This window comes from Ictalurus punctatus, chromosome 5 (assembly GCF_001660625.3).
Source record: "Ictalurus punctatus breed USDA103 chromosome 5, Coco_2.0, whole genome shotgun sequence".
NCBI lineage: Eukaryota > Metazoa > Chordata > Actinopteri > Siluriformes > Ictaluridae > Ictalurus > Ictalurus punctatus.
Genome location: NC_030420.2, coordinates 13,622,423 through 13,649,922, shown reverse-complemented (window position 1 = coordinate 13,649,922; position 27,500 = coordinate 13,622,423). Strand labels below are relative to the sequence as shown.

Here is a 27,500-nt window from a genome sequence, read left to right as displayed (position 1 = left end):
TGCATTACAACAACCATTTTATGGGTGGGGGTGTTATGTCTGCTGTTTCTGTCTGGTGTGCATTTATTAATTTGTTACTGTCAGGTTGACTTGGAAACCACAAGGAGAGACTTTTAACACTTCCTGATTCTGTCAATTTCTTGGACACAGTCTTTCTCTCTCTTTTTGCAGCTTACCTAGCAGCAACAGGACCTGAAGCACCAGAATTATGTTAATTTGTTTGATTCCCCGGATTTAATTACTCAATAAACAAATGTTTATTACAATGCAAAATGTTGCTTCCCTTGAGCCGAGGTTGTAACAGTTGAGGTCAATCAAGTTGTTGATCAAAATGAGGTTTAGTTTAGTCATCTTGTGTAAATTTACACATACTTAGAAGCATGAGTAGAATATGAAAGTTTTTTTTTTCTGAAATTATGACATCATCATGAATACCATGTTTCCTGTGTAAATGCTCTGGTGAATGATTTATGAATAAATCCACTCTTATTCTGCTTGATAAATGAGGCATCTCTCACTCACTCACTTTCACTCTCTCACTTTCATTCTTGCTCACTCACTCACTCAAACTTATAATACAGATTATGGAAAATGAATGAAGTATACCAGTTTCCAGAGAGAGGATGACTACACAACTGTGTAGCCATAGTCATGATATCCTTCTGACACAGTGTCTGATGTAGCACATCATCTGTTTGCTATGAGTTGGGGTGCTATCTTCTCAAATAGCATCTGGCTGAATTCGGAATTCGATGGAGTAGGACGCGAAGTTGGAGGCTCCTGCTGATTTCGATTAAAATTGTAATTAATTAGCACTTTTTGGTCATACAATATATTTTGACTTATTCTACTCTGTTTCCTTGTTTGCAATTTTAACGTTGTGTTACGTTAAAATGTCTGGAAAGAACACGAAAACCCGTGGTAGCATTCAGACATGACTGAGGACAAGTGTGCGCGCCGTGAGTGAGTCCACTTCTCCTCCTGAATCCACATCGCCGAGCGGTGACCCTGACTTCGCCGCACTCAGGCTTGAGCTGCTGGCTTTACTGAGGAAGGACATCGCCGATATTTTTAAAAAGGAGCTCCAGAAGCTCCAGGAGACTCTCGGGGGTGCGCTGTCTACTATCCAGCTTGACCAGCAGGCCGTGAAGACACAGCTGGCTGGTGATAAAGTTTCTACCGAGGCTACAATATCAACACTGAATGGTACTGTTGGGGAAATGGAGCACGCGCTCTCCGGTTGCACCGATGACATAGTTGATATAAGGACTACTATCGAGTCTCTCACTGCGACCGTGACTCAATTAGAGAATAAATGTGAGGATTTGGAGTCGAGGTCACGGCGCAATAACGTTAGGATAGTAGGAGTTCCAGAGGGCCCTGACACATGTACAACTGCTGCTGTAGCGGCCTTGTTAAAAGAAGCGTTTGGTCTGGAGACGGTTTTGGACCGGTCCCACCGGACCCTTCAGCCGAAGCCTTCTGAACGACCACGAGCTATTGTGTGCAGATTCCACTATCACAGTAACTGTGTTGACATTTTACGCCGTGCGAGAGAGATCCAGCAGATTAAAGTGAGGGATTTGACCATCTCCGTTTTCCCTGATTACACAGCCAAGACAGCCCGGGCCGCATTTAACGAGGTTTGGCGTCAACTTCGTGGTATTGAGGGCGCTCGCTATGGAATACTTCACCCGGCTCAGCTTCGCATTACATATAACGGTGTTCAGAAAGACTTTATTTCAGCAGAGGAAGCAGGAGACTATGTTAAACTCTTGATATCGGGGTGAACTGCATCATCTACACAGCAGAGTCTTTTTCGCTCTTCTTTTATTTTTATTTGTTGCACTCGGCCTTCCAGCTCTACAGAATTCGGATTCTTATTGAAGATATTGTCGTTGTATTACTTCACCTAGATTTTGTGGACTTACTCCTCTTAAAAATTTACTTCTATATTAATGTGCTTCTCTGTTTTGATGCTCTGACCGGGTTAGAGTTTCTGTTTATTTAATTTTATTAGTGTTATCTCCTCGGCTTTACGTGCTACACTGTTATATTATTTGTTACAAGTCTTTAAAAGGTAAGGACATTATATTTATTATTGTGTGCAGACTGTTTTTCCAGCCTTGATAATTTTGTTGGTTAGTTCAGCTTACTCGCCGAGTTTTCTTCACATTGTGGACAACGTTCGGTTTCTGTAGGATACACTGCTGCCTCATTTGTTTATGGAGACTTTGGGTGTGGGGGTGTTTGGAGGATTGTGAGTGTAAGCAGAACATGCCAATGCTTTGATGGATGTAATGTTATTTAATTGCGAATCTGTTTTTAGAGGATTTAAACCCAACATGGTGAACAAATTATATTATAGAATTCAGGCAATTTTACTGGGGTTATCTCATACAGTGTAACAAGTAATAATCTGGAAAGACCTTTGTAATATCACAGTCTAAAACTGGATTTAAAGAGAAGCAAATTAGTAAATGAATCACATGTAAATGAATCATACGCAAATGAATCACATGAAAATGTATCTCATGAACATGAATCTCACAAATATGAATCACATGAAAATGGAGAAAAAATAAATAAAAAATTGCATCTGGCTAGCATTACAGTTTTGTGCTGTACTTTATTTTGCTCTGTTTCATCAGTGCTTCCACATGCCTACTTGTTCCTGATTCTGAAAAGATTTTCATGCAAACTAATTAATCTGGCTAGTAGAAATTGTTCTATTGACCACCAGATCAATAGACTGTGTGTGTAGAGCAGCAGTTTTAGGGATTCAGAAGCAGAGTCTTCAGTTTCAATATAGTGATGTGTTGAATGACCATGAACATATATACCATGTTTTGTGAAAGTCAATAGACAGTAGGGTTATTTTCCTCTCTGGTCATTGGACAAGAGAAGAAAAAAAATGCTTGCTGTCTCTTAAGAACACCAGTTAATACAATAGAGAGTGCATATCACTGCACTAAAGTCACAGCAACTTATCTGTATATCCATACAAAACAATATGGCGTGATATATGGCCTTAATGAGTGGCATATGGAGGTCCAAAGCTATGGATTCTGATATTAAAAGATAAAATGGCACCAATAAATAATAACTGGAGCAATTCACCATGCAGAAGAAAACGGTCAATCTGACCTTGTCACATTTTTTGGCTTATCTTAGAAACATTACTTTAAATCATGAGCTGTCCTCCATTGAATGCTCACCTGAGTCACTGGGCAGGACTTCCACACTCCAGGCCTCACTTGTGGTCTCAGACATTGTTGAACCGCAGGGGTCCAAAAGAACAGGGCCAGGTGCTGGGAAGCACAGCAGACTTCCAAGCATGTTCTCCACCATAGCCCCTGAACAGAAATAGTGCAGGAACAGAGGTCAGTGTGTGTGTGTGTCTATGTATATATGTACAGTGCCCTCCACTAATATTGCCACCCTTGGTAAATAGGAGCAAAGAAGGCTGTGATGAATTGTCTATTGTTTAAAATTTTAATCTTTTGTTTAAAAAATTCTCAAAAATACTCTGCTCTCATGGATATCAAACAATTGCAAACAAAACAGGTTTATTAAAAAAAAAATCTGTTTTAACTATAGATGTGCAACGATTATTGGCACCCGTATGAATTCATATGAGAAAAATATATTTGAAATATATTCCCATTGATATTTTTCTATATATAAATTGTTCAACCATGACTTCCTGTTTCACAGGAGTATAAATATGAAGTCAAATGCCCTTAATCACTCATAACAATAGGTAAGACCAAGGAATATAGCTGTGATGTGCAGCAAATGGTTGTTGAGCTTCACAAAATGGGAACTGTTTTACTGCATATGGGACAGGACGTGGGTCAAGAATAGGAAAACCTAATCCCTGTTATCAAGTTATGTGCCAACACTGGTTAGTCAACTCAAGCTTTACATTAAAGAAGTACATGATGAAGTACAATAATTACAGAACAGAAGAAACACAAAGTTATTACTTTATTATATGTGGATCAATGATGGTAAAGAAGTCTGATAGCCCAAATTAATTTATAAGGGCTGTCAAAGTTAAGGTGTTACAAATGTATTTAATAATAATAATAATAATAATAAAGCTTAATGCCATTAAAGCATTTGTTCCATTTGACATTATAATGGTTTAATTCTGTTCTGTGTTATTTAAAAAAAAAAAAAAAAAAAAAAAAAAAAAAAAATTGTCCAGAACCTTCGGAGCCGATTAAAACTGATTGGAGCCGCAACAAGTGTCCTTATTTACACCTTTTTTCCATTGAATTGGTGCGGGTTCTCAAGCCGGATTCAGTGCTTGGACGACAGCCAACTGCTTTCAGAACCGGCCCGCACTTCCACATAAATCACCAATATATTATTATATAAAAAAAAAGATCTGAGTACACATTTTGCCATCGACATATATGCCTTCCTCCTCTTGAAAAGCACTAGTCACCACTGGATTAGAGGCATACATTTGACTCTCACACCAGGGTCTAAAGTGTGAAATGTTTGCAGTGTGGAGACATGAAACATGAAAGGGCATTAAAGACAATAGACTGAATGGGAGCTTAAAGGATGAGTTTATTTAAACTATCCTTTAAAAGGTACACTATAGGTTTTGGCCATCTTAAATTAAAAAATAAAACTGCATGCATTTTGCAGAACACTACTGCTTGGTTGTGCTTCGGCTCTGCATGTCTGTGCAGAAGGATATAGTTCGCGGCACCGGTCAGTGTGAGGGAAATGGATATTTTATTTTTAAACAAGGGGTTGTAACTAAGACAGTAACATCCTCTCATGCTGAGCAGTAAAACAAAGGTGTGCAAAGGTCTATACGAGTTCCAGTTTACGTGAACATGATATAAGCAAAGCATAGGGAAAGATAATGTACTTTGGATGGCACTGTAGCAGATAAACCCATAGCTTACTTGTGCCTCCCCTTGGCTAGCAACACCAAACTAGTCTAGTTAGAAAAGTTTTATATTTTATTACTCTGGTAGTCCTACAAAACAGTGATGACATCCGAGGCAAGTTTTATGATAAATCCAACTTTTCCTGATCATGTCATACATTGACAGCTAAGTTACCTCAGCTTCCAGAAAACAAAACTTAGGCTACTAGCTGAGCTGGAAAAAAATGCATGGAGAAGAATCTGGGCTCAGCCCTGGATGATTAACAGGCCACTAGGGTTGAAACAACTAATCGATAAAATCGATAATAATAAATTATGGCAATCGTTGGCAACGAAATGTCAATCGATTAGTTGACATTAGTATGACATTGCTTTCATGAAAACAGAGGCACAAAACCATGCGGAATTGTAGAGAAAACAGATAAACCTGCAGCAAAAAAAAGTGTGCGTTCCATGTCATCTAAGGCATGGGAGCATTTTACATTAAATGCAGCAAAGAAGATGGTAGCTTTCTTGTTATGCAAAGCTGAGCTTGTGTGGCATGGGAGTAGCACAGTGATGCACGAGCAAATGAAACAAAAACACGGTGTCACGGCTGAAGGTGAAACATCAGCACGGTAAGCAAAAACCTTGAGTATATCCACATTATATGAACATGTAAAAATGGTATAGTCTAGTTTAATTCAATGCTATTGTGTAAACAGCTTTGTTTACTAACTTTGGGACATTCACACTAAATGTATTTTGTCTCGAGCATCAGGGTGCGCAGCATATTGATGGATTAAAATGGCGCTACCAGAGAAACAGGTTAAATTAAAATGGTGTGAACAAAGTGAAGCACTAAATCTAAAGGCAGTTAATAAGAGCAGCAGTAAAAGATTTTTTTAGTCATTGTAGTGGTTTTCATCGAATGCTTATGCATTTCTGAATAACTGTTCCTAGCCTTTTAAACAAGCCTGTTAGCTTGCTGCGTTACTCCGTTCTGTTCTCTTTGCATAACGTGTCTGCTACAATGAACTTTTATCTGCTTTTCAAATGCGATATACTGTGGCTCTACTGTTATATAAATTAAATGAATTATATATTTTGGTTTATATTGTGACATCCGAAGTACAGCATGTCTCTGTAAAAGAAATTTAACAAAAATGGTTAAAACATGTATTAATTATATATTTAGATTTTTTATATTAATCATGGTTGTCAACTTGTCATCAGCAATTATCATTATAACCAATGAAAATATTGATTTACATATAAATTGCTTCTCCTTGCATACTCAATTGCTGTGTTTAAATAAAAAAAAACATTTTTCAGAAAGAAACAGTTCTCCATGAGTGAATGTGTTCAGAGGAGAAACCCCCATGCACTCCTTAACAAGCAGCCATTGTAACAGATGCTATCCTCAATATGCTGGTAATTGACATGTGGTCAAAGTCAATGGTGGAAGATGAAGGATTAAAAAAATAAATAAATAAATAAAAAATTGGTAAGCATACTCAACCCAGGATACATTCTTCCCTCAAACACCCACTTCATTAAATTGATGGAGGGAGAGGAAGTACCAGGAGGCCTTCCAAAAAATTAAGAGTGCTATAAACACCACCGACAGCAGAATGGCCTTAAAAATTGATATATGGACAAGTGTTGCCACTGAAGCTTACCTTGGCATCTCAAGCCATTACACTGACTGGAAGATGACTTCTGTCTGCCTTACCACCATGCCACTCGAAGACAGACATACCTCAACCAATATTGCAGAGTGGTTGGAAGAAGTAGCAGTCAGGTTTGAAATCCCTCCTGAGAAAATTTTTGCCAACATACATGACAATTGTGAGAACATCGTGGCTGCTGCAAAAACTGGCCACACCTTGCAGTTGGTGGTTAATACTGCTTTAAAGAACAAAGGCACTGAAAGAGCTGTTGGAGCAGCAAGATGTCTTGGGGAGCATTTTTAAAAAAGTGAGCAAGCCTGCAGCAAACTGAAAGACAAACAGAAACAAATGGGCACACCTGAGCACAAACTTGTTCAGGGTGTAACTACAGGATGGAATAGTACATTCTATATGATTAACAGACTGATTGAACAGAAGTGGGCTGTAACTGCAGCTCTACCGAACCCATCCATCACTCACAGAGGCAAACGGTATCTTGACTTGAAACCAGACCAGTGGAGTCTGCTTGAAGAGTTGTCCACTGCTCTTAAGCCTTTGAAAGTGCCACTGTTTTTATAAGTAGGTAGGAATATATAACAGTCTCTTCATTACAGCCACTTGTGAAAGGGCTGTTGAAGTCCACTGAAGGTGCTGCCTTGATTAAGCTTCGGTGAAGTCCTTCCAAGCCACAGCAGTTGAGCAGCTTCAAAACAGATGGAAGGAAACACTCTTTGATCAGGTAGACAATTCCTATGATTCTCTCCTCTGCTCTGACCCAAGGTTCAGAAGACTGAAATCTTTGTTACCTGAGAGAATTATATCTGTGCAAGCTAAAGTGCAAACTGAAGCACTTGCAGCAAGAAGGGAGATGGTGCCACAACAGCAGCAAGAGACCATCTCAACCATAAGAACAGCAGCTGAACCTTCAAGTTCAACATTTGTGCTTGACTCACTTCATAAGACTGGGGGCAACAGTGAGGATGAGAGCAGAGTGGAGAATGCTGAGGAAGACCTTAACACTCAAATAATAAATGAAGTCATGGCTTACTTTGTTGAGAGGCCCCTAGCCAAGGAAGAAAATCCTTTGGATTGGTGGAGAGATAATAAAGATAAAAATCCCACCTTGGCAAAATTAGCTAAATCCTACTTGTGTATCCCAAGCACCTCAACACCATCAGCGTCTGTTCTCTGCTGCAGATAACGTAGCTTGCAAAAAGAGAGCCATCCTCAGTCCAGAGCATATGGACATGCTGACATTTTTGCATTCCAATTCAAAGTTTTGGAAGAATGAATAAGAAAGTTTTGGAAGAGTGAATGTTCATTTGAACAACTCTGAACAGTTCCTCTTCTTCTGCATTCTACCTCTGTATCAAACAGTGACATTTGTTGTTTGTTTATTATTTATAATTTTGATATTTCAAATTCTGTTGATTCTTATTACAAACATGTTTGTGTTCTTAATTTCATAATGTGAACTTGACTACAACTACATGAGTACACCTTAATATTTTCTTTTGTTTTGCTCATTTATATTTTGGATAATTAAAGTTTTACTGTTTAAAAACTGGACAAACTTTTGTGTTTTATTTTTATAATGTGAGCATTATATTTTTAAAACAATTTTTGGCTGTGTTTTTGATTATTTATATTGTGGATATTATTTAAAGTTTTGCTGCTTAAAACTGGTTGAACGGCAAAGGTTTTTTTTTTTTAGAAGGTTATATTAGTAAAACTGGATATGTGCCTTTTGCAGTTTTTAAAAAGTACACATACAGAAATACCCTGAATTAGGGGTTTGTTATAATAAACTAAATTATTCAGAAAAAAAATAATCTTCGATTAACCGATTATCAAAATAATTGTTAGTTGCAGCCCTACAGTCCAGCTAATGCTGGTTTGACTAATCGGAAACACTGATGTTTTTAAATTAATTATGTTACAAAAGTTGCTAACACAACAACAATTGCTAGTCTGATGAGGTCAAACGTGGTACAGGTAATGGCAGATGTGTTTTGCTTGGAGTAGAAGTTCTTTCTCATAACTAAAAAAAAAGAAAAGATTATCCTACTGCTCATGAAAACATTCGCTACTAGGCTCAAGAGATAAAACCAGCTTAGATGGAAAGGGTCGCATTTAAAGAAATATCTGCCTTCATTAACCTTGTCTAATAGCTGCTGAACATTGCTCGACCAATGGCAGCCGTGTTTTTTAAGATTCACAATTGTCCTCGTATATGCTGTTTGGACATTGGACAACAACATGTATTAGAGATTAGAATGTCATCTAGGTTATAATAGTGATTTTATGTCTTAGATATTTACTATGAATGACAAGAAACAAAATGCTTATTCCAGGTCTCCCATTTATAATACCATTTTCAGGTTTCACACATTTTGTGGTGGATACTTGGAATAAATGATAGGTAAGAAAATGCTTCCCGATCACACTATTTATAACGTAATGTGATGCACCTTGCCAAAATGTGATTGGTAATGTTATTATAATCATTTTATAATGTCTATGATTTCAAAAGAAAAACCTGTGAAAAGAACTATATTATTAAGCAGAATGCGCCAAAGAGTGGTCCTCTGCTGCCATCTACTGGTTATAATGGCAATTTCAGTGAATTTATCATAAGACTACAGTAATTTGTCACCTTTCATATCTGTTAAAGAGATAACTATTACCCGATCTACATAAAATTGTGTGTGCTTGTTCAGGGTCATATGTCACATGAGCGTATCTACTTTCCAGAAGCTCTAAGCATTCCTTGATGAGTTATAGGCTTTTGGGTAAACTTGCTCAAGCCCACATTTTAAGGCCTTTAAAAACGTGTAAAAAGTAATTATGTATTCTTTAACAAGCCTGTAGCCACCTAGGTCAGAGATGGAAAAGAAAATTTACAGCCATACAGGCAATTTACTATGAGGTTGAGCGAAAAACAGGACTAGTTAGCAAAACTAGTTTTTTGAAGTAATCTCAATTATTTAACAAACGATTTGATTGACAGCAGTGGTCCTAGAGGCAAAGTTGTTCAGAATAATGAGTCCTAATGCATGATACAAAGAATGTGTATCTTTGAAACACTGAATATACAATCTTTTACACACCATTTATACAACCATTTTCAATTTTTTTTACTATTATAGCACCAACATGTGGCCAAACTCCTCCATTTTTGAAAAGCTACCTTGAGTCGAAAGTTCAAACTTTTTTGATAAATTTTGATGCTGAGACTCCATAGATTTGTTTGGCACTGGTTTGGTCCTGATTGGACGAAAAACCTAGGACTAGTTCGCAAAAGTAGGTTTTACAAAAAATCCAAGATGGCGGAAACTTTTTATAGGTGAAATCGATTTGTTCGTCTGGGCCCAAGGATTCCATAAATATAAAACACTTGAGTCTGTGACAAACGGTTCAGAAGTTATGGCCATTTTTCTAAACATGCTCACTATAACGCCACCATCTGGCTGATCGGGCCGAAATGTTATAGTACTCTGGGGTACTAACTTCCCTCAAAGTTTCAGCTCTCTAGGCCTTACTGTTTGGTCTGCACGATCAGTTTTAGGGCAGAATAACAATAATAATAATAATAATAATAATAATAATAATAATAATAATAATAAATATATTTATATATAAAAAAATCCTTAAAATTACAATAGGGTTTCAGCCTTTCAGGTTTGAATCCCTACAAATCCTAACGATTATAATACGGTTTCAGCGCTACGCGCTTGAACCCCTAAATGTCATGGTGGTAAGGCCATTCTGGATGAATAACTACTGCATGAATCCCAGAAATATAAAGTGCACAGTTTATATACATTTGCACATGTATCTGACATACAGTCAAACCTTGGATTGCGAGCATAATTCGTTCCGGAAACGTGCTCGTAATCCAAAGCACTCATATATCAAAGTGAATTTCCCCATAAGAAATTAAGGAAACTCAGATGACTCGTTCCAAAACCCAAAAATATTCATATACATAATAATGATTAACACAAAATACCATTTTATATTTTTATTATTTAAATTTAATATAAAGTAATCGAATTTATTAATTATTGTGTAGGACGACTTTCACTGTTACTAATGGAATCACTGCTATCTGTTGGCTCGCCGGAATCTTTTTCTTTTTGTACGACGTTAACAAGGAACCTATCCAGTGACACTTGCTTTTGCCTCCCTTTAAGGATTTTGCGGAAATCTGACGTTGCATTGTCGTTAAACAGATTCATCGCTCGCACTGCTACAGTCTTACTCGGGTGGTGCTTTTCTACAAAATTTTGCACTGTTTCCCACATTTTACACACCTCCCTAATCTCATTTGAAGTGAGGGATTTCTCCATCTTTTTCTCCTCCTCCTCCTCCGCAGACGAGACCTCCTCCCTAACCTCTTGCTGTTGCTCGTGATGCAGATCCATCAGTTCGTCGGTGGTAAGCTCCTGGCCATGTTCCTCCACCAGCTCTTGAATGTCGTCTTCATTCACCTCCAGTCCCATGGTCTTCCCCAAGGACACAATTTCATCGACAACTGACTACTCGCAACTCAGCTACTCGCATACCTCGTTTGTGCTTCTCAATGATTTCCTTCTTAACTTCCACCGTAATCATCTCCTTTTTCTTATTGCCTTCCTTTTCAAATTTTTTCTTCATGGCGGCCATTGTCGCAGTACAGTTACTACACAGTCACAACAGTTACAACACTATAGTAAACAGTATACGCTCACACGGATGTTGACTATACAAGTGAGGTATGCTGACTGAGACCGAGCATGTGAGAGAAGAACCATCAGCTCAGTAGTGGTCATGTGACGCTTGGCAGACAAAGCAGCGTATACGTACTACAGGTACTCGTATTGCAAGACCTCTCTCATATAGCAAGTTAAAATGTATTAAAAATTTTTGCTCGTCTTGCAAAACACTCGCAAACCAAGTTACTCACAATCCAAGGTTTGACTGTACTCAGGTTATTTTAGGGGTGATTCTTCTTGCATAATGTATTCCGAAGACAAAGTAATTAATAAAATGCCTTACCTGATATTTCCTGAAGTCTGTCTTCATCTATATTAGGATCAAAGTCACTACCAAGGACATCAGTGCTCCAGGTTTCACTGACTGTCTCAGAGATATCCCGATCATCCGTCAGACCCATCATGTCCCGAATCTCAAACTTTCTGAGTTTATCATCCAGATTATCCTGCGTGGTGGCTAAACACAAAAATTAACGTAAACATCATTAATACACTAAACATAAATATGACTTACAGAATAAAGACACTGTACAAAACATTAGGAATGGGCAGGACAAATCACCAGCCATACCAATGACCATAACCAATGATCCATGAGTTGGAATTCTCTTATGGTGCTATAGTGTAATGTATCTGAATATGTACACTATATGAGGAAATTTGCATACCATCAAAACAATTCTAGCCTCAAATACCACCTGAACTCAAAGCATGTTTTAGTGAGCTCTACAGTTAGCACAATCCCGGGTGCAACAGTAAACACGCTCCGCCAAACCTCAGTGAACCAGAACAGGCAGACCAGAATTAGTAAGTCTACATCAGTAAAATTCACAAACGTGATAGCTAAATGGATTTCCGAGGACAATTGTAAATCTTGAAGAACATGGCCACCATTAGTCGAGTAATGTTCAGCAGCTATTAGACAAGCTATTAATGAAGGCCAATATTTCTTAAAATTTAAATTCTTTATCTTGGTTTTTCTTTGATTTAGTTGCTTATAGGATTGCACAATATTAAGTAATAACTTTTAACATCTTTAAATGCCCTAAACGGCCTGAACCTTGACAACCTTGTTGGTTGGAGCTATATTTTTTATTATTATTATTCTCTTTATCTCCATAAAGTGTCCAATAACTCAAAATCTGAATGGTAAAAAATGGCCCACATGAGCCCATAGGTGGCGCTACAGGCCACGTACAAAGTCTATGTGATTTTCCCTCCGCCCCATAAGTCCAAAATGTCTGAAAATTGGTATACATGCCTTATTTCTCATGGAGAACAAAAATGCCACTGGGGACCCATAAAGCCTGGAATGATTTTTCAGTATATTGAAAATTTGTCCAAAACTATAAAACTCTTCTCCTCATGAACCGTTGGTCCGATCGACTTGAACTGTGGTACATATGTGTGGGATACATGTCTTCCTATAGGGTAATGAGAAATAAGGAATCAAATAAAAATTGGCTGAACTATTTACATATTGGTGAATCGACAACTGTTATTATGTATTTCTTGTGTCCATAAATCACTGCAACATTAACCTATGGACTTGATCTATGCCACACACAAAAAGGTCACTAAATATGTTACCATGTGAGTTGGCAACCTCATATCTCCAAAAACAATGGTATTAAAAGGAACATTATCTTTGATAATATGTTATCAAATAAAGATAAAGATATGTTTAACAATATCTTTATCATCTGCTAGATAGCACCAATTGTCTTGGACTGAGCCAATGTAGCCTTCATTCAGATTGTTTTAGCAGCACAGAGTAAATCAATTAAATGTTATAGCAGCAGGAATAAAATCAAAAATAATGTTAAAGTAGCATTGTATCAGCACGAAGTAATTCTCCAAAAATCTCACTGACTCCAGATTCTTCTCTACAATGATCACTTGTGACAAAAACTACAAGAATTAACTTAAAATCTGTCACTGATCCAAATGCATTGAAATTTTGCATCTGTGGGATACATTTCTGTACCATGTCAATTTTGAAATGGTCCGCAACATTGAGGAGGAATCCACCATTGCTGCTTGCAGTTATATTTATTATTAATATTATTAATATTATTAATATTATTATTATTATTATTATGATGTCAGCTTGAGAAGGCCAACATATTGTTTTGCTTTATAAGCTTCTTTTGAGACCTAAAATTATCAATTGTAACTCCTCCCAGAGCTTTCAAGCTACATGCACCAAACTCGGCACGAACCTTCAGGCAGATCACACTGGTCAGGCTCTTTTTTTTCCAAACTGATTGGATGCCCGCTATTCCCATTAGTGGACGAGGAAATTTCCCACAAACTCCCATTCACTTACATTGAGGGAATGTTCAGAGCCTGGCTCCAACTGTCAGAACTCACACGCACCTGAGTGCACACGGCCTGAAGCCTAAAAGTATTGGAACACTGTCTAGCGCCAAAAAGTATTGGGAAGCTGTGTAGCTTCAAAAGAATTGGGATACTGTCTCGCTCCAAAAGTATTCGGACGCTGTCAAGCAACACCCTAGCAACCACCTAGCAGCAACCTAGCAACCACCCAGAACACCCTAGTAACCACCTATCAAACCCTAGCTACCACCTAGCAACACCCTAGAAACTGCACAGAACACCCTATCAACTACCTAGCAACCGCCTAGCAACACCCAGGCAACCACCGAAAACACCCTAGTAACCGCCTAGCAACATACTAGCAACCACCCAGAACACCTTAGTAACTGCCTAGCAACCACCCACAATACCCTAGCGACCACCTAGCAACACAATAACAATACACTAGCAACTACCCAGAACACCCCAGCAACTGCCCAGCAACGCCCTAGCAACCACCCAGAAGAACCTAGCAACCGACTAGCAACACCCAAGCAACCACCCAGAACACCACAGCAACCACCTAGCATCTGCCCAGAACACCTTAGCAACTGCCTAGCCATCACCCACAATACCCTAGCAACCACCTAGCAACACACTAACAATACACTAGCAACTACCAAGAACACCCCAGCAACCGCACAGCAACACCCTAGCAACTGCCTAGCAACCACCCAGAAGAACCTAGCAACCGACTAGCAACACCCCAGCAACCACCTAGCAACACTCTAGAAACTGCCTAGCAACCACTCAGCACACCCTAGCAACCACTCAGAACACCCTAGCAACCACCCAGAACACCATAGCAACCATATAACATCTTGAATAAGCCATATTTCAGCACCAGAACATTAAGCAGACTTATGGTTTGGTTCTCTTGCAGTCACCTGCATCATGGTAGCAACTGCCCAGTGCCGAGTTTTACCACAGCAAGCACCACTCTGTTTCTGCTACAGACATGAATGAGGGCTCAACTTGAGCAGCTTATTGAGAAGTGCACTATGACTTTTATAAGCAATCCAACTTATAATGTTCAAACTGCGGACAAAAAAACAAACAAAATCACCACGTTTTTTGCCGATGGAGAATGAATGAGGAATAACTGGTGACTGGTGTACCAGCTTGGACGTTGTGCGGCTGACATGCTCGAATCACATATCCTCTCGTACATCTTACGGAGGTAGACCCAACATCTATACCTCGCATTTCTAAATTTTCTCCAGAAATGTCCAGAAAATTGTGTTATTCCGGCCCCATTGAAAACAATAGGAAAATGTGGACCCCCCTAACTCCCACACAGTCAGTGACGGAGACATGAATGACATGTCCAAGTGTTTGGCTAGGTCCAGATAATGAGGAATTCTCATTTGAGAATGGATCCCACGTGCATGTCGCATGTAATTTCCTATTCAATTTCCCATTACACACTAATGTGAAATGAGGAGCAAAAGAGGCATAAACTAATCAACAAACTACTGCAGCCATGTCACACGTCAAAACATTTGTCTCAGTGAAGAGAATAGCATTGTGGGGGATGATTATACCTTCAACTCAGTATGCAGTAATGCATTATGGGTATTTAATGACGTCACATGCACATAAACTCCCAAAATAAGTGAAATCACAACACAGACATGTGACATATCAAAACACTCAGCTCAATCAGGAAAATTGCATTATGTGTATTCTAGTTACATCACATGCACGTTAACCCCTAAAATAAGTGGAATCACAAAACTACCTCAATATACGGTAGGGAATGTAACATCAAAACACTCACCTCAATGTGGACAATTGCATGATGGGTATTATAACGACGTCACATGCATGTCAACCCCCAAAATAAGTGGAATCACAAAACTACCTTGATATAGACATGTGACAAATCAAAACACTCAACTCAATGAGCAGAATTGCATTATGGATATTCTAGTTACATCATGTGACATCATGTGCACATTAACCCTTAAAATAAGTGCAATCACAAACCTACCGCAACAAAGACATGTGACATATCAAAATGCTTGGTTAATTGAGGAGAACTGCGGTATGTGTTCTTGGACTGCCATAAAGCCTGTTATATTAAAATCTCGAGTTAAATACAACCATTATAGATACCACTATCTGTCAAATTTGTTATACTTGACCAAACACACACACACACACAGTTCCCCTACTGACCAGCATGTGCAGCAGCATGTAGGTGTCGAATTTTGCACTGACGAACAGTACTGAAATTTTCTTCAGAAAATGTAAAAATCTCACCAACATACAGTTTTGCTTTATAAGCTTCTTCTTCTTATTATTATTATTATTCATCTGTGATCCAAAATTTCCAAATGCTACTTCTCCCAGAGCTTTCAAGCTACATGTACCAAACTCGGCACAGACCTTTAGCCTGTTCTGACTCAAGTTGCTTTGACTAAGAGATCGGAATTATGGAATTCCTTTCACAGAAGCTCAAAGTGGCTAAAATTCCCTTTGACTTGCATAAAAAATTCTGACTGTTATAACTCCTTCAGCTTTCAAGCTACTTCCACGAAACTCAGCACAGTGCTTCAGGCTGTTCAGACTAATCATGCTCTATCTAATCACGCTCAGGTGGAACCTGTCTTATATATACCCCTCTCATATCTAGTGTTCCCTTTGCTAGGTGTGTGGTGCCATCATGCCAAGATCTAAAGAGTTCTGTAAGGCCTTCAGAAAAAAGGTTGTGGATGCCCATGAGTCTGGCAAGGGATTTAAAAAGATCTCCACATTATTTGAAATACATCATTCCACTGTAAGGAAAACAATTTACAAATGGTACAAATTTCAAACAAATGCCAATTTGTCCAGGACTGACCATCCCAGCAAATTTAGACCAAGAGCAGACCATCTGATGCAAAAAGAAGTCTCCAAGAACCACAAAATTTCATCACAGTATTTTCTAGTAAGTCTTGCAACTCTCGGTGTCAAAGTGCATGCTTCTACAATCAGAAAGAGATTGCACAAATTTGACCTGCATGGGAGGTGTGCCAGGAAAAGCCTTTGCAAGACTACAGTTTGCCATTGAGCATATACCCAAAAACCAGGCCTTTTGGAATAATGTACTCTGGACAGATGAATCAAAGGTAGAGTTGTTTGGCCACAGTAACAGCAGACATGTTTGTCACAGAACAAAGACAGCTTTTCAGGAGAAGCACCTCATACCAACTATGACGCACTGTGGTGGAAATGTTATTGTTTGGGTTGCTTCACAGCGTCAGGGACTTGACAGCTTGCATTCATTGATTCAACTATGAATTCTGCACAATATCAAAGATTGCTTGAAGATAATGTGAGGCCATCTGTCCGAAAGTTGAAGTTGAACTGAAAGTGGACCTTTCAACAGAATAACAATTCTAAGCACAATAGAAAATTCAACAAGGAATGGCTCAAAAAGAACAAATTGGAGAGTTATTGAATGGTGTAGTCAAAGCCCGGATTTGAATCTTATTGAAATGTTGAATTTCAACAACTGAAAGGATATTGTATGAAAGAGTGGTCAAAAATTCTAGCAAGCCTGGTGGACAATTATGCAAAACATCTACAAGAAGTTTTTTACGCTAAAGGGGGCAATACTAGCTTCTGAGGCCAAGGGTGTACCTACATCTTCCACAGAAGAATATCACATCTATTGATATTTAAGTTGAATGAATTAAATTGAAAAAGCTAGTTTTCCTTGTGGTTTTGTTCAAGGATATCAACTTCATTAATAGGCACTGTGGCTGAATTCAGGAAAACAGTCAAAAATGATTTTGACCAAAAACTGAATTTTTCTGCCAATAAACTTTGTGAAATCATATCAAAACAGAGAGGAGCACTTACTCATTATATCAATACTGTGGCGACAGGCCGGTGGCCGGCGCACAGGAAACAAAGATCGCTCCCCTGCGACTGCCGCAGTGGCGCTGAAGAGACAGCGCTGCTTCAGCGCCACCAATGTTTTGGACGACCAGAGAGCACATGGCGGCAGGGCGGGGCCACCGACACACCCACGGCTCGTGAATGGTGCACGGGGCGGAAAGATTTCCACCATCCAGCAGGCGAGGGGAGAATATAAAAGGGCGATATTCCACGCACAAGAGGGGAGGAGAATGTCCGATCATGTGCGCAAGTAGCTGGCGTGTGTTAAGCGATATTTTGCGACGCATGCATGTCCGCTAACCGCTCCTGTGTGTTTTTCTGTTTTGTTTTTTTTCCAGATGAAGTCTACGCGAGTGAAGGCTCCGCTTCCTGGTTGTAACCGAAGACAGCAGAGACCTTCACCGCCCGATCGCACTTCAACACACACACGCACCCACACTCCCCTCACCATCCGTCTTGAATAAAGATCCCTCCACGAGCAACGGCCAAAATACATAAATAAATAAATAAAATAAATAAAAGAAAGTGGAAGAAATATTAATGGGAAATACTGATAAGTATTTGAACAGTGATGCAAATTTTTAAAAAAATATATATATACTTTTGCTTCTTTAGACCACCACAATGGATTTGAACTTTAGCAATCAAGATGTGATTGAAGTGTAGACTTTCAGCTTTAACTGCTTATGAATTACATCCATTTTTACATAGTCCCTCCATTTTCACAGGCTCGAAAATAACTGGACAAACCAACAATTATAAATATATGGATTATTTGTAATACTTGTAAATCCTTTGCCATCAATGACTGCCTTACCAGTGGTTTGGATCTTGAGGTAAACGCTCTGTTTTTACATTCATGAAGGTATTTCTTGATTGTAGACTTGGACAATGATACACCTACCTCCTCAAGAGTGTTCTTGACTTGGCTTTTTGTAAATGGGTTTTTCTTCACCAAGGAAATAATTCTGCAATCATCCACTTTAATTGTTTTTCAAGCCTTTCAGTGTTCCCGAGTCCGCCAGGGCCCTCCTTGTTTCTAAGAACTTACCAAATTGTTGATTTGGCCACTCCTAAAGTTTCTGCTATAACTCGGATAGGTCTGTTTTGTTTTTTCATCCTAATGACAGCCTCCTTCACTTGCATCTACATCTCTTTGGACCATATTGAGAGTTACCATGAACAGCAACCAAATGCAAATTCAATACATGGAATCAACTCCAGAGCATTTATCGCCTTAATTTGTCAAGAAATAACAAGGAAACAGGCCACAGCTGGCCATGAAACTGTTTATCGGTCAACTGTCCAATTATTTTGAGCCTGTGAAAATGGAGGGACTATGTAATACAATGGCTGGAAATTCCTAAATGGTTATTTCATTATTTTTATTAAACCCCTTGAATTAAACCTTACAGGCTTTTCCTCAGGCTGCCATGCCTTTCGGACATTTTTATGAAAATGCCATTTGCTTCCACAGCTAATAATGGACTTTTGTGCAAAACATACTGTTACTGGATCCCACAGATCTGGTCATGTTTAAAGTAATCAGGAAGAAAGATATGAGTAAACCACATTAGCCCAAACCTTGTTCATGTTCTAGTAGCTGCAAAGCTTCAACACCATTACTGACAGATGGCCCTGGGCCTAAGTCAGACACAGACTCTGCTTCCATGTCCAGAGATGAGACAGAATTGGAACGGTTAGATGGCCCTAGAGAGACAAAAGCATTTTTACCCATTAAAAAAAAAAAATCTCACAAGCACCTTTTTGTGGTTAGGACAAACTGAAGCAAATCCTAACATGAATTTTCTATCTGGGTATGACTAAACAGTGAGAAAACATCTGGCATTTGAGGGAATACATACCCTCAGAGACTCCTTCCAGATTGTCACTACATAGAGAGAAGCGGAGGGTTTTGTCAGGTTTTCCATGCAGTTTAGCTTCATCAGCTGGGGCATCTCCTTGAGCATCATCAGAAAGTTGCAAGTTCAGCACCTAAAACAAAAAAACAAAATTTTTTTTTTTTTTTACTAGAGCTATAACATTTATCTTATACAATTTTCTAAGTTTGCAAATGCTGGGATTTCTGTATGAAATGATTCTATCTAAAAATGTCAATAGGGCCAATAAATAAATAAATAATTTAAATGCATCCTATATTGAAATTAATAAGACTGGATTCAAATGTTTTTTAAACACTGTTTCCATTTTAGGCCTTTGTTGAAAGAACAAATTTAAGGTAAATCTGGGGCCTCAATTGTCAACCTTTTTACACAGCTTTGTGTGTAAACCATGCATAGGCACATTTCTATAAATATAATACAATTTATCAAATTCTTGTGGGTATGGTTGTGCATATATTGTGTGTATACACTCTTCACCATGTGCATGCAGGAACCACTAGTGGTAGAAATCTAAACTGATCATGAGGAGTTCTCATCCAACTTGGTGTTAATCATATCAGCATAATTAACAGAACAATTACTGATTTTGGTGCTCACAACAAGGTTAAGACAGGTGACAGATGAAATGTAAAGTAAAATAATATAAAAGGCACACATAATGATTAACTGGGATAATGCATTACTTACAGGTTTGGCTCATGAAGTTTGTGCAGGGAGAATTTTGCTTGCCCAGTGCAGTTACAGTTTAGTTACAGTGCATCGTTAGTCTAGGGTATGGCAGAGGAGGTGGGGTCACTCCTTCTTATAGGCTTTGTGTCTTGTGCAGTTAAGACATTCTGAGCTGAGACAGCTGGTGGTGCCGAGTGAAGCAACTTAATTTGAGGGCATCTTGTTAAGCTTGTTTAGCCACAGACACAATTCAGTGAGAAACTGGAGACAGGTCTGGCATTTATTTCAGATTTAATTAAATATCAGAATTTCAGAAGTTAAGTGTTTACATACACCAAGTTGACAGTCAGTCACTTTAAATGGTCTGGAAGACTCCAGAAATTGATATAACTTTTAGAAGCTTCTGATTAGCCAAATATCATAATTAAGGGCCAGTGAGTTTTTTGCCCTTGATACAATGGGAAAATACAAGCAACTCAGTCAAGACCTCAGAAAAAATTGTGGATCTGCAAAAACATGGTTCCTTTTTAGAAGCAATTTCCAAAAAACTGGTACCATGAGCATGTGCATGAAGATTTTATGCCAATAAAAAAATTTTGGGACCTGAAAGGAAATTCTCTTATATCATGTACTCTCTTATGTTATGAGCTGCTATCAAATACCTACGATGAATGTATTCATTTGATTACCTTGTATTCATTTGATTACCTCTTTAAATAAGCTGATCAACTGCTATCTTTGATTATATTATTATGTATTTCCGTGTCAACATGACACAGGACTTATTTTGTATTATGACTATGTGCTGTGTGTTTTGTTTAAATCTGTCTGACACCTGGACAGGTAGAAACTGTCCACGCACTGCTTGTTATCAATGTGTATAAATACTCTTGGATTGCATGAATAAACTCGGATGTCTATTTGAGCATGCATGTGTCCGTGTGTGTTCACTTAGGCTCCCCAGATCAATCTGAAATGCTCTGAGGCAAATCACACTTTCTAGCTCATAGCAGCATAGAAATAAATGTTAATAGAAGTAATTGTAGAACAGGCTGGAAGGCATGATGGAAGATGACAGGCATAATCTGAGATTCCTGGGATACATGGAAATCCAACAGGACCCCATAGATACTGCATCGTTCATGAAAGAGGCAAGATTAACTCTCATTAATTAAAACATTTTGTGCCAAAAGGTTCAACTGACCCACAAGACTACAACGACAAAGGAACTGGTGAAGGATTTGAAAGCATCTGATACCAAAGTATGTACATCCACCATTGAGAAAAGTCTGTTCATCCTTGTGCAAGGAAGAAGCCCCTACTCCAAGACCAGCATAAAAAGCCAGACTGTAGTTTGCATGTGATCACCAGCCTTTTGGAGGAGTGAATTCTTATCTGATGAAACAAAAACTGCACTGTTTGGCCATAATGAACGGCACCAAGTATGGAGGAAAAAAGGATGATGCTTTTAATCTGTAATACATGGGGGTGGCATAATCATATTGTGGGGGTGTTCTGCTGAAAAAGGGACTGGTGCACTTCAGAAAATAGATGGCATCATGAGGATGGTGGATTATCTAGAAATACTGAAGCAAATGACTCATGACATCAGCCAGAAAGTCAAAACATGGTCACAACTGGGTATTCCAGCAGGACAATGATCCTATGCATATCTCCAAAGTTGTAACAAAATTGTGATGGTCAGTGCATTATTAATTTTTTTTTATTTATTTGTTGCCTTTTAAACATTTGACTCCCATAGAAAATTTGTGGCCTGAATTAAAAAAGCTTGTCTGAGTAAGGAGGCCCCAAAACCTGACTAAGTTACACCAGATCTGTCAGTAGGAATGGGCAAAAAAAATCTGGCAAAGTATTGTGAGATGCTAGAATTAAAAGATTAAGACAGTAAAGGCAATGCAAACATTTACTTTGCAAACAGTGCATTGTAAATGTTTGATTCACTGAAAATCTGATAAGTAAATAAATAAATACAAAAATATATAAATAAAAGCTGAAACAGAATGAAAAGCTATATTAAATTACATTGGACCACCTGGTAAAAAAGCTAGGAGTGAGAGGGCAGAGGGTCATGACATGGAAGATAAGCATGAATGAACAGTGTTTGTTTTGTGCCACACATAATTCATGAATATTCCTGTCTTGATACTCAAGAAAATATTGTTTGGAGGAGACATAAAATAAGTGTTATATTATATATTATAGAGGTATTTACATATTTATATTATATTTACACATTTTTACACCCCCCCCAAAGAAACCAAAAAGCAAACATTTTTTTTGCATTCAATTTGAGATGATATTACCTTTCTAAAATTCATACACTAGATCAGTGGTTCTCAACCTTTTGTGAGCTTTGGACCCCTAGCATATTTCGAACAATCCACAAGGACCCCCTCACTCCACAACAATTATAGGCTAGAAATTAAACAGTCATTTCAATATATGTTGCTTTATTTTATTAATATTTAACACAATAATAATAATAATAATAATAATAATAATAATATTATTAACATTGAATCAAAACATTTCAAGATTAAATTTTTTACATTTTATTGTTGGTGTGACATTTAATTTGACTCTCTGAATTATCCTTTGTTTATTTTATCCATCAATGCAACACCTGAACTTGTCTACCACTCAGGTTTTGGCAAATTATCATTTCATTTGTAAATAAATTTAAAATAAATCCGTCAATGAACGATCGCCAGCTCAGCTAATGTGATATTTGCGAATAACCAAATTGATACATTTTTAAAACATCTCATTTGAATTTGATACATAAAAAAAAATTACACATACATACATACATACATACATACACACACACACTTTTTATATATATATATATATATATATATATATATATATATATATATATATATATTATATATATATATATATAATTTAAACATTTTCAAAACTTTCCTACAGACCCCCTGCAATTACACCTACTGGCCACTAGGGGACTGTGGACCCCGGTTGAGAAACACTGCACTGGACGGTAGAATAGGGCATAGTGTAAGTGTATAGTACGTCATTTGGGACACAACTTTAGTATTTACTCTCCGACGTGTGTCTTCAGAACAGAAGTAACATAATGAGTAAAATGTACCGCGCACAGACCAACTAATCGATAATGAGATTCGTTGACAACGATTTTTATAATCGATTATTATCAATTAGTTGTTGCAGCTCTAATATTAATTTTTATATATATATACATATTTCTTTTTTGTACAATAAGTCGATAATGTAATTATCGTCACAGGCCCAAGGCCAATATCAAACCTCCTGTTGATCGCAAAGATCCTCGAAAAGGTGATAGCACAGCAGTTATGTTCATACTTACATAGGAATAAAATGAATGAAATCCATCAGTCAGGATTTAGGCCTAATCACAACATAGAGACAGTGTTGTCAACTTTTTATTGAGCGCGCAACGTTTCGACAGTTGGGTGTTCATCAGACACTTCATACCAGCAAAAAACATAGATAGATTTCAGTATATTCAGATCTCTACTGCTTGTGTTCTTACACATACCTCACCATGTCTACACATTACCCCCGTGCTCTCGCAGTTGCACTGACTTCCCATCCATGCTTGTATTCTCATTTTAACATATAAAGCAGTTCATGGTATTGCACCAGCATATCTTTGCAGTCTTGTTATGCCCTACACTCCCTTCTGTTCTCTTCATTCTGCCAATTCATTTGCACTTCAGCGGCCCTCTACAAACTTAAATCTATGGGGGAAGGAACTTTCTCTTTCAGAGGTCCTAAGCTATGGAATGCTCTTCCTTCTACTATTAGAAATGCCCCAACCTTGGATTGTTTTAAGAAGTGAATTATAACTCATTTATTTAAGGTATTCTTTTAATATTTATTAGAGATATGCCGATAGCGTGAAAAATTGCCTTTATTGGCCAATGCCGATATATCTGTGCACCTCTATATAAATATTAAATGAGCTTGGTGGTCAGGGCCGATTACATCCTGTTAATCAAAAGAGTGTAGGAAAACACATCGATTTCTTGCCATGTGTAAAGATGATGTCTGGAGTGATGAAAAACTACTATTTTTAAGCTCTGTACTGCTAAAAATTGTACACCGGAAGTGCGCAGCAGTGAAGCGGAAGTTTCGGTGTTGGACCTTTTTTTTTTTTTTTTTTTTTTTTTTTGCCGTGCTGCTTGAGCTGAATTAAAAAGGGCCAGTACACCACTGAAAGATTTAAATGAAGGTGAGTTGACAGAAGTATATATTGCACAGAAAAATATATTTGTAGAGTAGTATACTTCATATTCAGTTAATGTTAATATATAAAAAAGTTTATATATTACCACTTTGATGTTGAATGATGAAGTAGAAATGCTTTTGTTTGTGGTGAGTGAATGTGAGCCTAACAGGAGTTTTTTTTTTTTTTTAGAATTCAGTCAATTAATTCTGTTAATATGAATTAATAACATTCAATAAGTTAAGAAATCTTACTTTAATCTTCAGAATTAGTTAATAGTTAGTTAATATGTTAATGTTAGAGTAATGTCTTTTCTGTTTATGAAACCAGTTACTGTGAAACAACTTGTTGAAATCGAGAGAATAAAGTTTTTATTTGCATTTCTTTCAGAATTGTGAAATTAATTATTATTAATTTAAAAGAAGGCAGAAAAGGCAGAACTTTATCGGTATCTGCCGATATCACTCTGAATAATCGGCTATTGGCTGAGAAATTTTGTATCGGTGCATCTCTAATATTTATTAATATTAACTGTGGTTGCTGCTGTATGTTATGTGTTTATTCAGTCTGTGCTTTGAGTATAAGAAAAGAACATTACAAATTAAAGATATTATTATTATTTTATTCTCAAACACAAATGTGTTCAGTGTATAGCAAAAACAAAAGATTTTCAAAAAAAAAACAAAACATAAATGGCCTTGTTGTTCCAATAATTTTGAAGGGGACTGACTAAGTAATCACAGTTTCTGGCTAGTGTTGCAAGAAATTCCCTAAAGGGGCACTCACATAGATGGTGACTTTTCACCTTGTGTCGCTTAAAAGACTCTTCTCTGGTTGCTAGTGGGTGTTCCAATCATTAAGTTTACCGATACTGGTTTCCACTAATACAGTTGCGTTTGGAAGTTTACATACCCCTTGCAGAATCTGCAAAATCTCGATAGTTTTAACAAAATAAGAGGGATCATAAAAATTTTATTTAGTACTTTATTTATTATTATTTTATTTAGTATTTTCTATTTAGTATTTCACATAACATGTTGACATATAGTCCACAAGACAAGATAATAGCTGAATTTATAATAATTCTAATTAATTATTTATAAGAATTTATAAATTTATAATAGCTGAATTTAAGATAATAGCTGAACTTACCCTGTTCAAAATTTTACATACCCTTGATTCTTAATACTGTGTGTCGTTTCGGTATGGGGACCGCTTTGCGCCCGTGACCGGTATCTGAAGCTTGTGTAAGATCATGCCTCTACTTATAGGCCTGCCATGATCAGGTGACATGGCAATTAAGCGCGTCACATGAGATAGATATATTATATATATATATATATATATATATATATATATATATATATATATATATATATATATATATATATATATATATATAGCACCTGTGAACCACGCCGCCAGCCTCTATTATCTGAAGCGAAGACGCAATTCACAGGCCTGCCCTGGTATGACAGTGCTATGACAGGGCCGGTAAAACAGATAACTTTAGATTCAGAAGCTTCTCAGAGGCTTTTACTGTACCAATTGTTCCCTCATCAAAATGCAAATCAATTTATAACATTTTTGACATGCGTTTTTCTGGATTTTCTTGTTGTTATTCTGTCTCTCACTGTTCAAATAAACCTACCATTAAAATTATAGACTGATCATTTCTTTGTCAGTGGGCAACCGTACAAAATCAGCAGGGGATCAAATACTTCTTTCCCTCACTGTAGCTCGCAAGCACCTCCTCCACCTTCAGCCCAGCTAAATAGCCAGGCCGTTCATTGCCACAATGGCTGAGTAATCCAACATCATGGGGTTATGAATATGGCTTATGCATGGTTTTCCCCCAGAAGCCTGAGATTTTGTCATGCACTTCTGGAAGACAGGGGAGTTTCTGCAGTGTGAGGGATTTACTTTCACTGGGTAATCACTTCATGCAGCTCTTTATATGCTGCTCTCAGTTTTTAACACATCCTTCTAACTCCTCGGAGTCAGAGAGGATTTATTACCTTTTGGCTTTCCATAGTGGAAGGAGTCGTCGAGACGCGAGCTCCAAAATCCAGCGGAGAGCCGAACCCAAAAGACAGAGCAAGAGATAGAGCAGCACTCGTCTATGGCTCCTCTTCCAGATCTATAAGAGCTCCCCCGAACCGGAGACGGCTGGCTGCCTTGGCAGCGGTCGGCCCAGATCCGCGAGGCTCTGAAACCCGACTCACTTCGGCTGCCGGGAAGAGCCACGAGCCGAGCTGCTTAATGTAGGCGTTACCATGCGCAGCCTCTCGAGGCTGCCATCACATACTACACCGCTAAACACTTCACCCAGAAAGTGTGCGCTATTCCGGTGATGAAACGGGAGCAAGCCATAACACACTTCTTGAATTCTTTCTCGCTCAGTACTTACCTCTCTTTTCCTCTAAAAAAAAAAGGATAGAAAAGTTAAGAGATTTTGAGAAAATGTTGTATAGTGTTTTTTGTCTCACAAACAACAGACATGCAGTCTCGCTGAAGATAATAAGGCTGGCGGCGTGGTTCACAGGTGCCATATATATATCATGCGATGCGCTTAATTGCCACGTCACCTGATCATGGCAGGCCTATAAGTAGAGGCATGATTTTACACAAGCTTCAGATACCGGTCACGCGAGCAAGGCGTTCCCCATACTGTTATGCTAAATGCAACGTCGAAGTTCGCTTTGAAAGGGAACAGCATATTACATAAGAGACCACTTTTCAAACAAAAAACACAATGAAGACTGCTGAGTTTTGCAGCAAAAATAAGAAGCAAGTGCGACAGTCAAAGTCTCCAGAAGAACAGGTTCTGCTAGACCCTCAGTAAAACTTTCCAGCTAATTTCCTTATAAAACTGCACAGGTGACTACTATTAATATTTTTATTTTTTTGTCACACCAATTATTTACTTTGTTTCATTTACTAAACTTTAGTGCTCCTTATGGTATTTTTAAAAAAATTATAAACATTTAATTTCATTATTTTGACGGCATCTTTGCTGTACAGCATTTCTATGCATGTGCCTAAAACTTTTGCATGTGAAGTGTGAAGGAAGCTGTTGAA

The 27,500-nt window shown here is 37.9% G+C and overlaps 1 protein-coding gene across 12 annotated transcripts in view; it reads right to left on the bottom strand.

Moving 5' to 3' along the window:
- Nucleotides 1-27,500, bottom strand: part of gapvd1 (GTPase activating protein and VPS9 domains 1) — a 161,822-nt gene that overhangs the window by 59,348 nt on the left and 74,974 nt on the right. For 10 of the 12 annotated variants that reach the window (XM_053680232.1, XM_053680233.1, XM_053680234.1 and 7 more), the window contains exons 9-12: nucleotides 19,457-19,586; nucleotides 19,176-19,301; nucleotides 11,608-11,781; nucleotides 3,219-3,356 (exon numbers count right to left, since the gene is read on the bottom strand). In XM_053680232.1, the coding sequence (XP_053536207.1) occupies nucleotides 3,219-3,356; nucleotides 11,608-11,781; nucleotides 19,176-19,301; nucleotides 19,457-19,586 (568 nt within the window). Of the gene's footprint in view, nucleotides 784-3,218; nucleotides 3,357-11,607; nucleotides 11,782-19,175; nucleotides 19,302-19,456; nucleotides 19,587-27,500 lie in introns of those variants that run through there. The other 2 variants (XM_053680235.1, XR_008396437.1) reach the window with 2 other exon arrangements.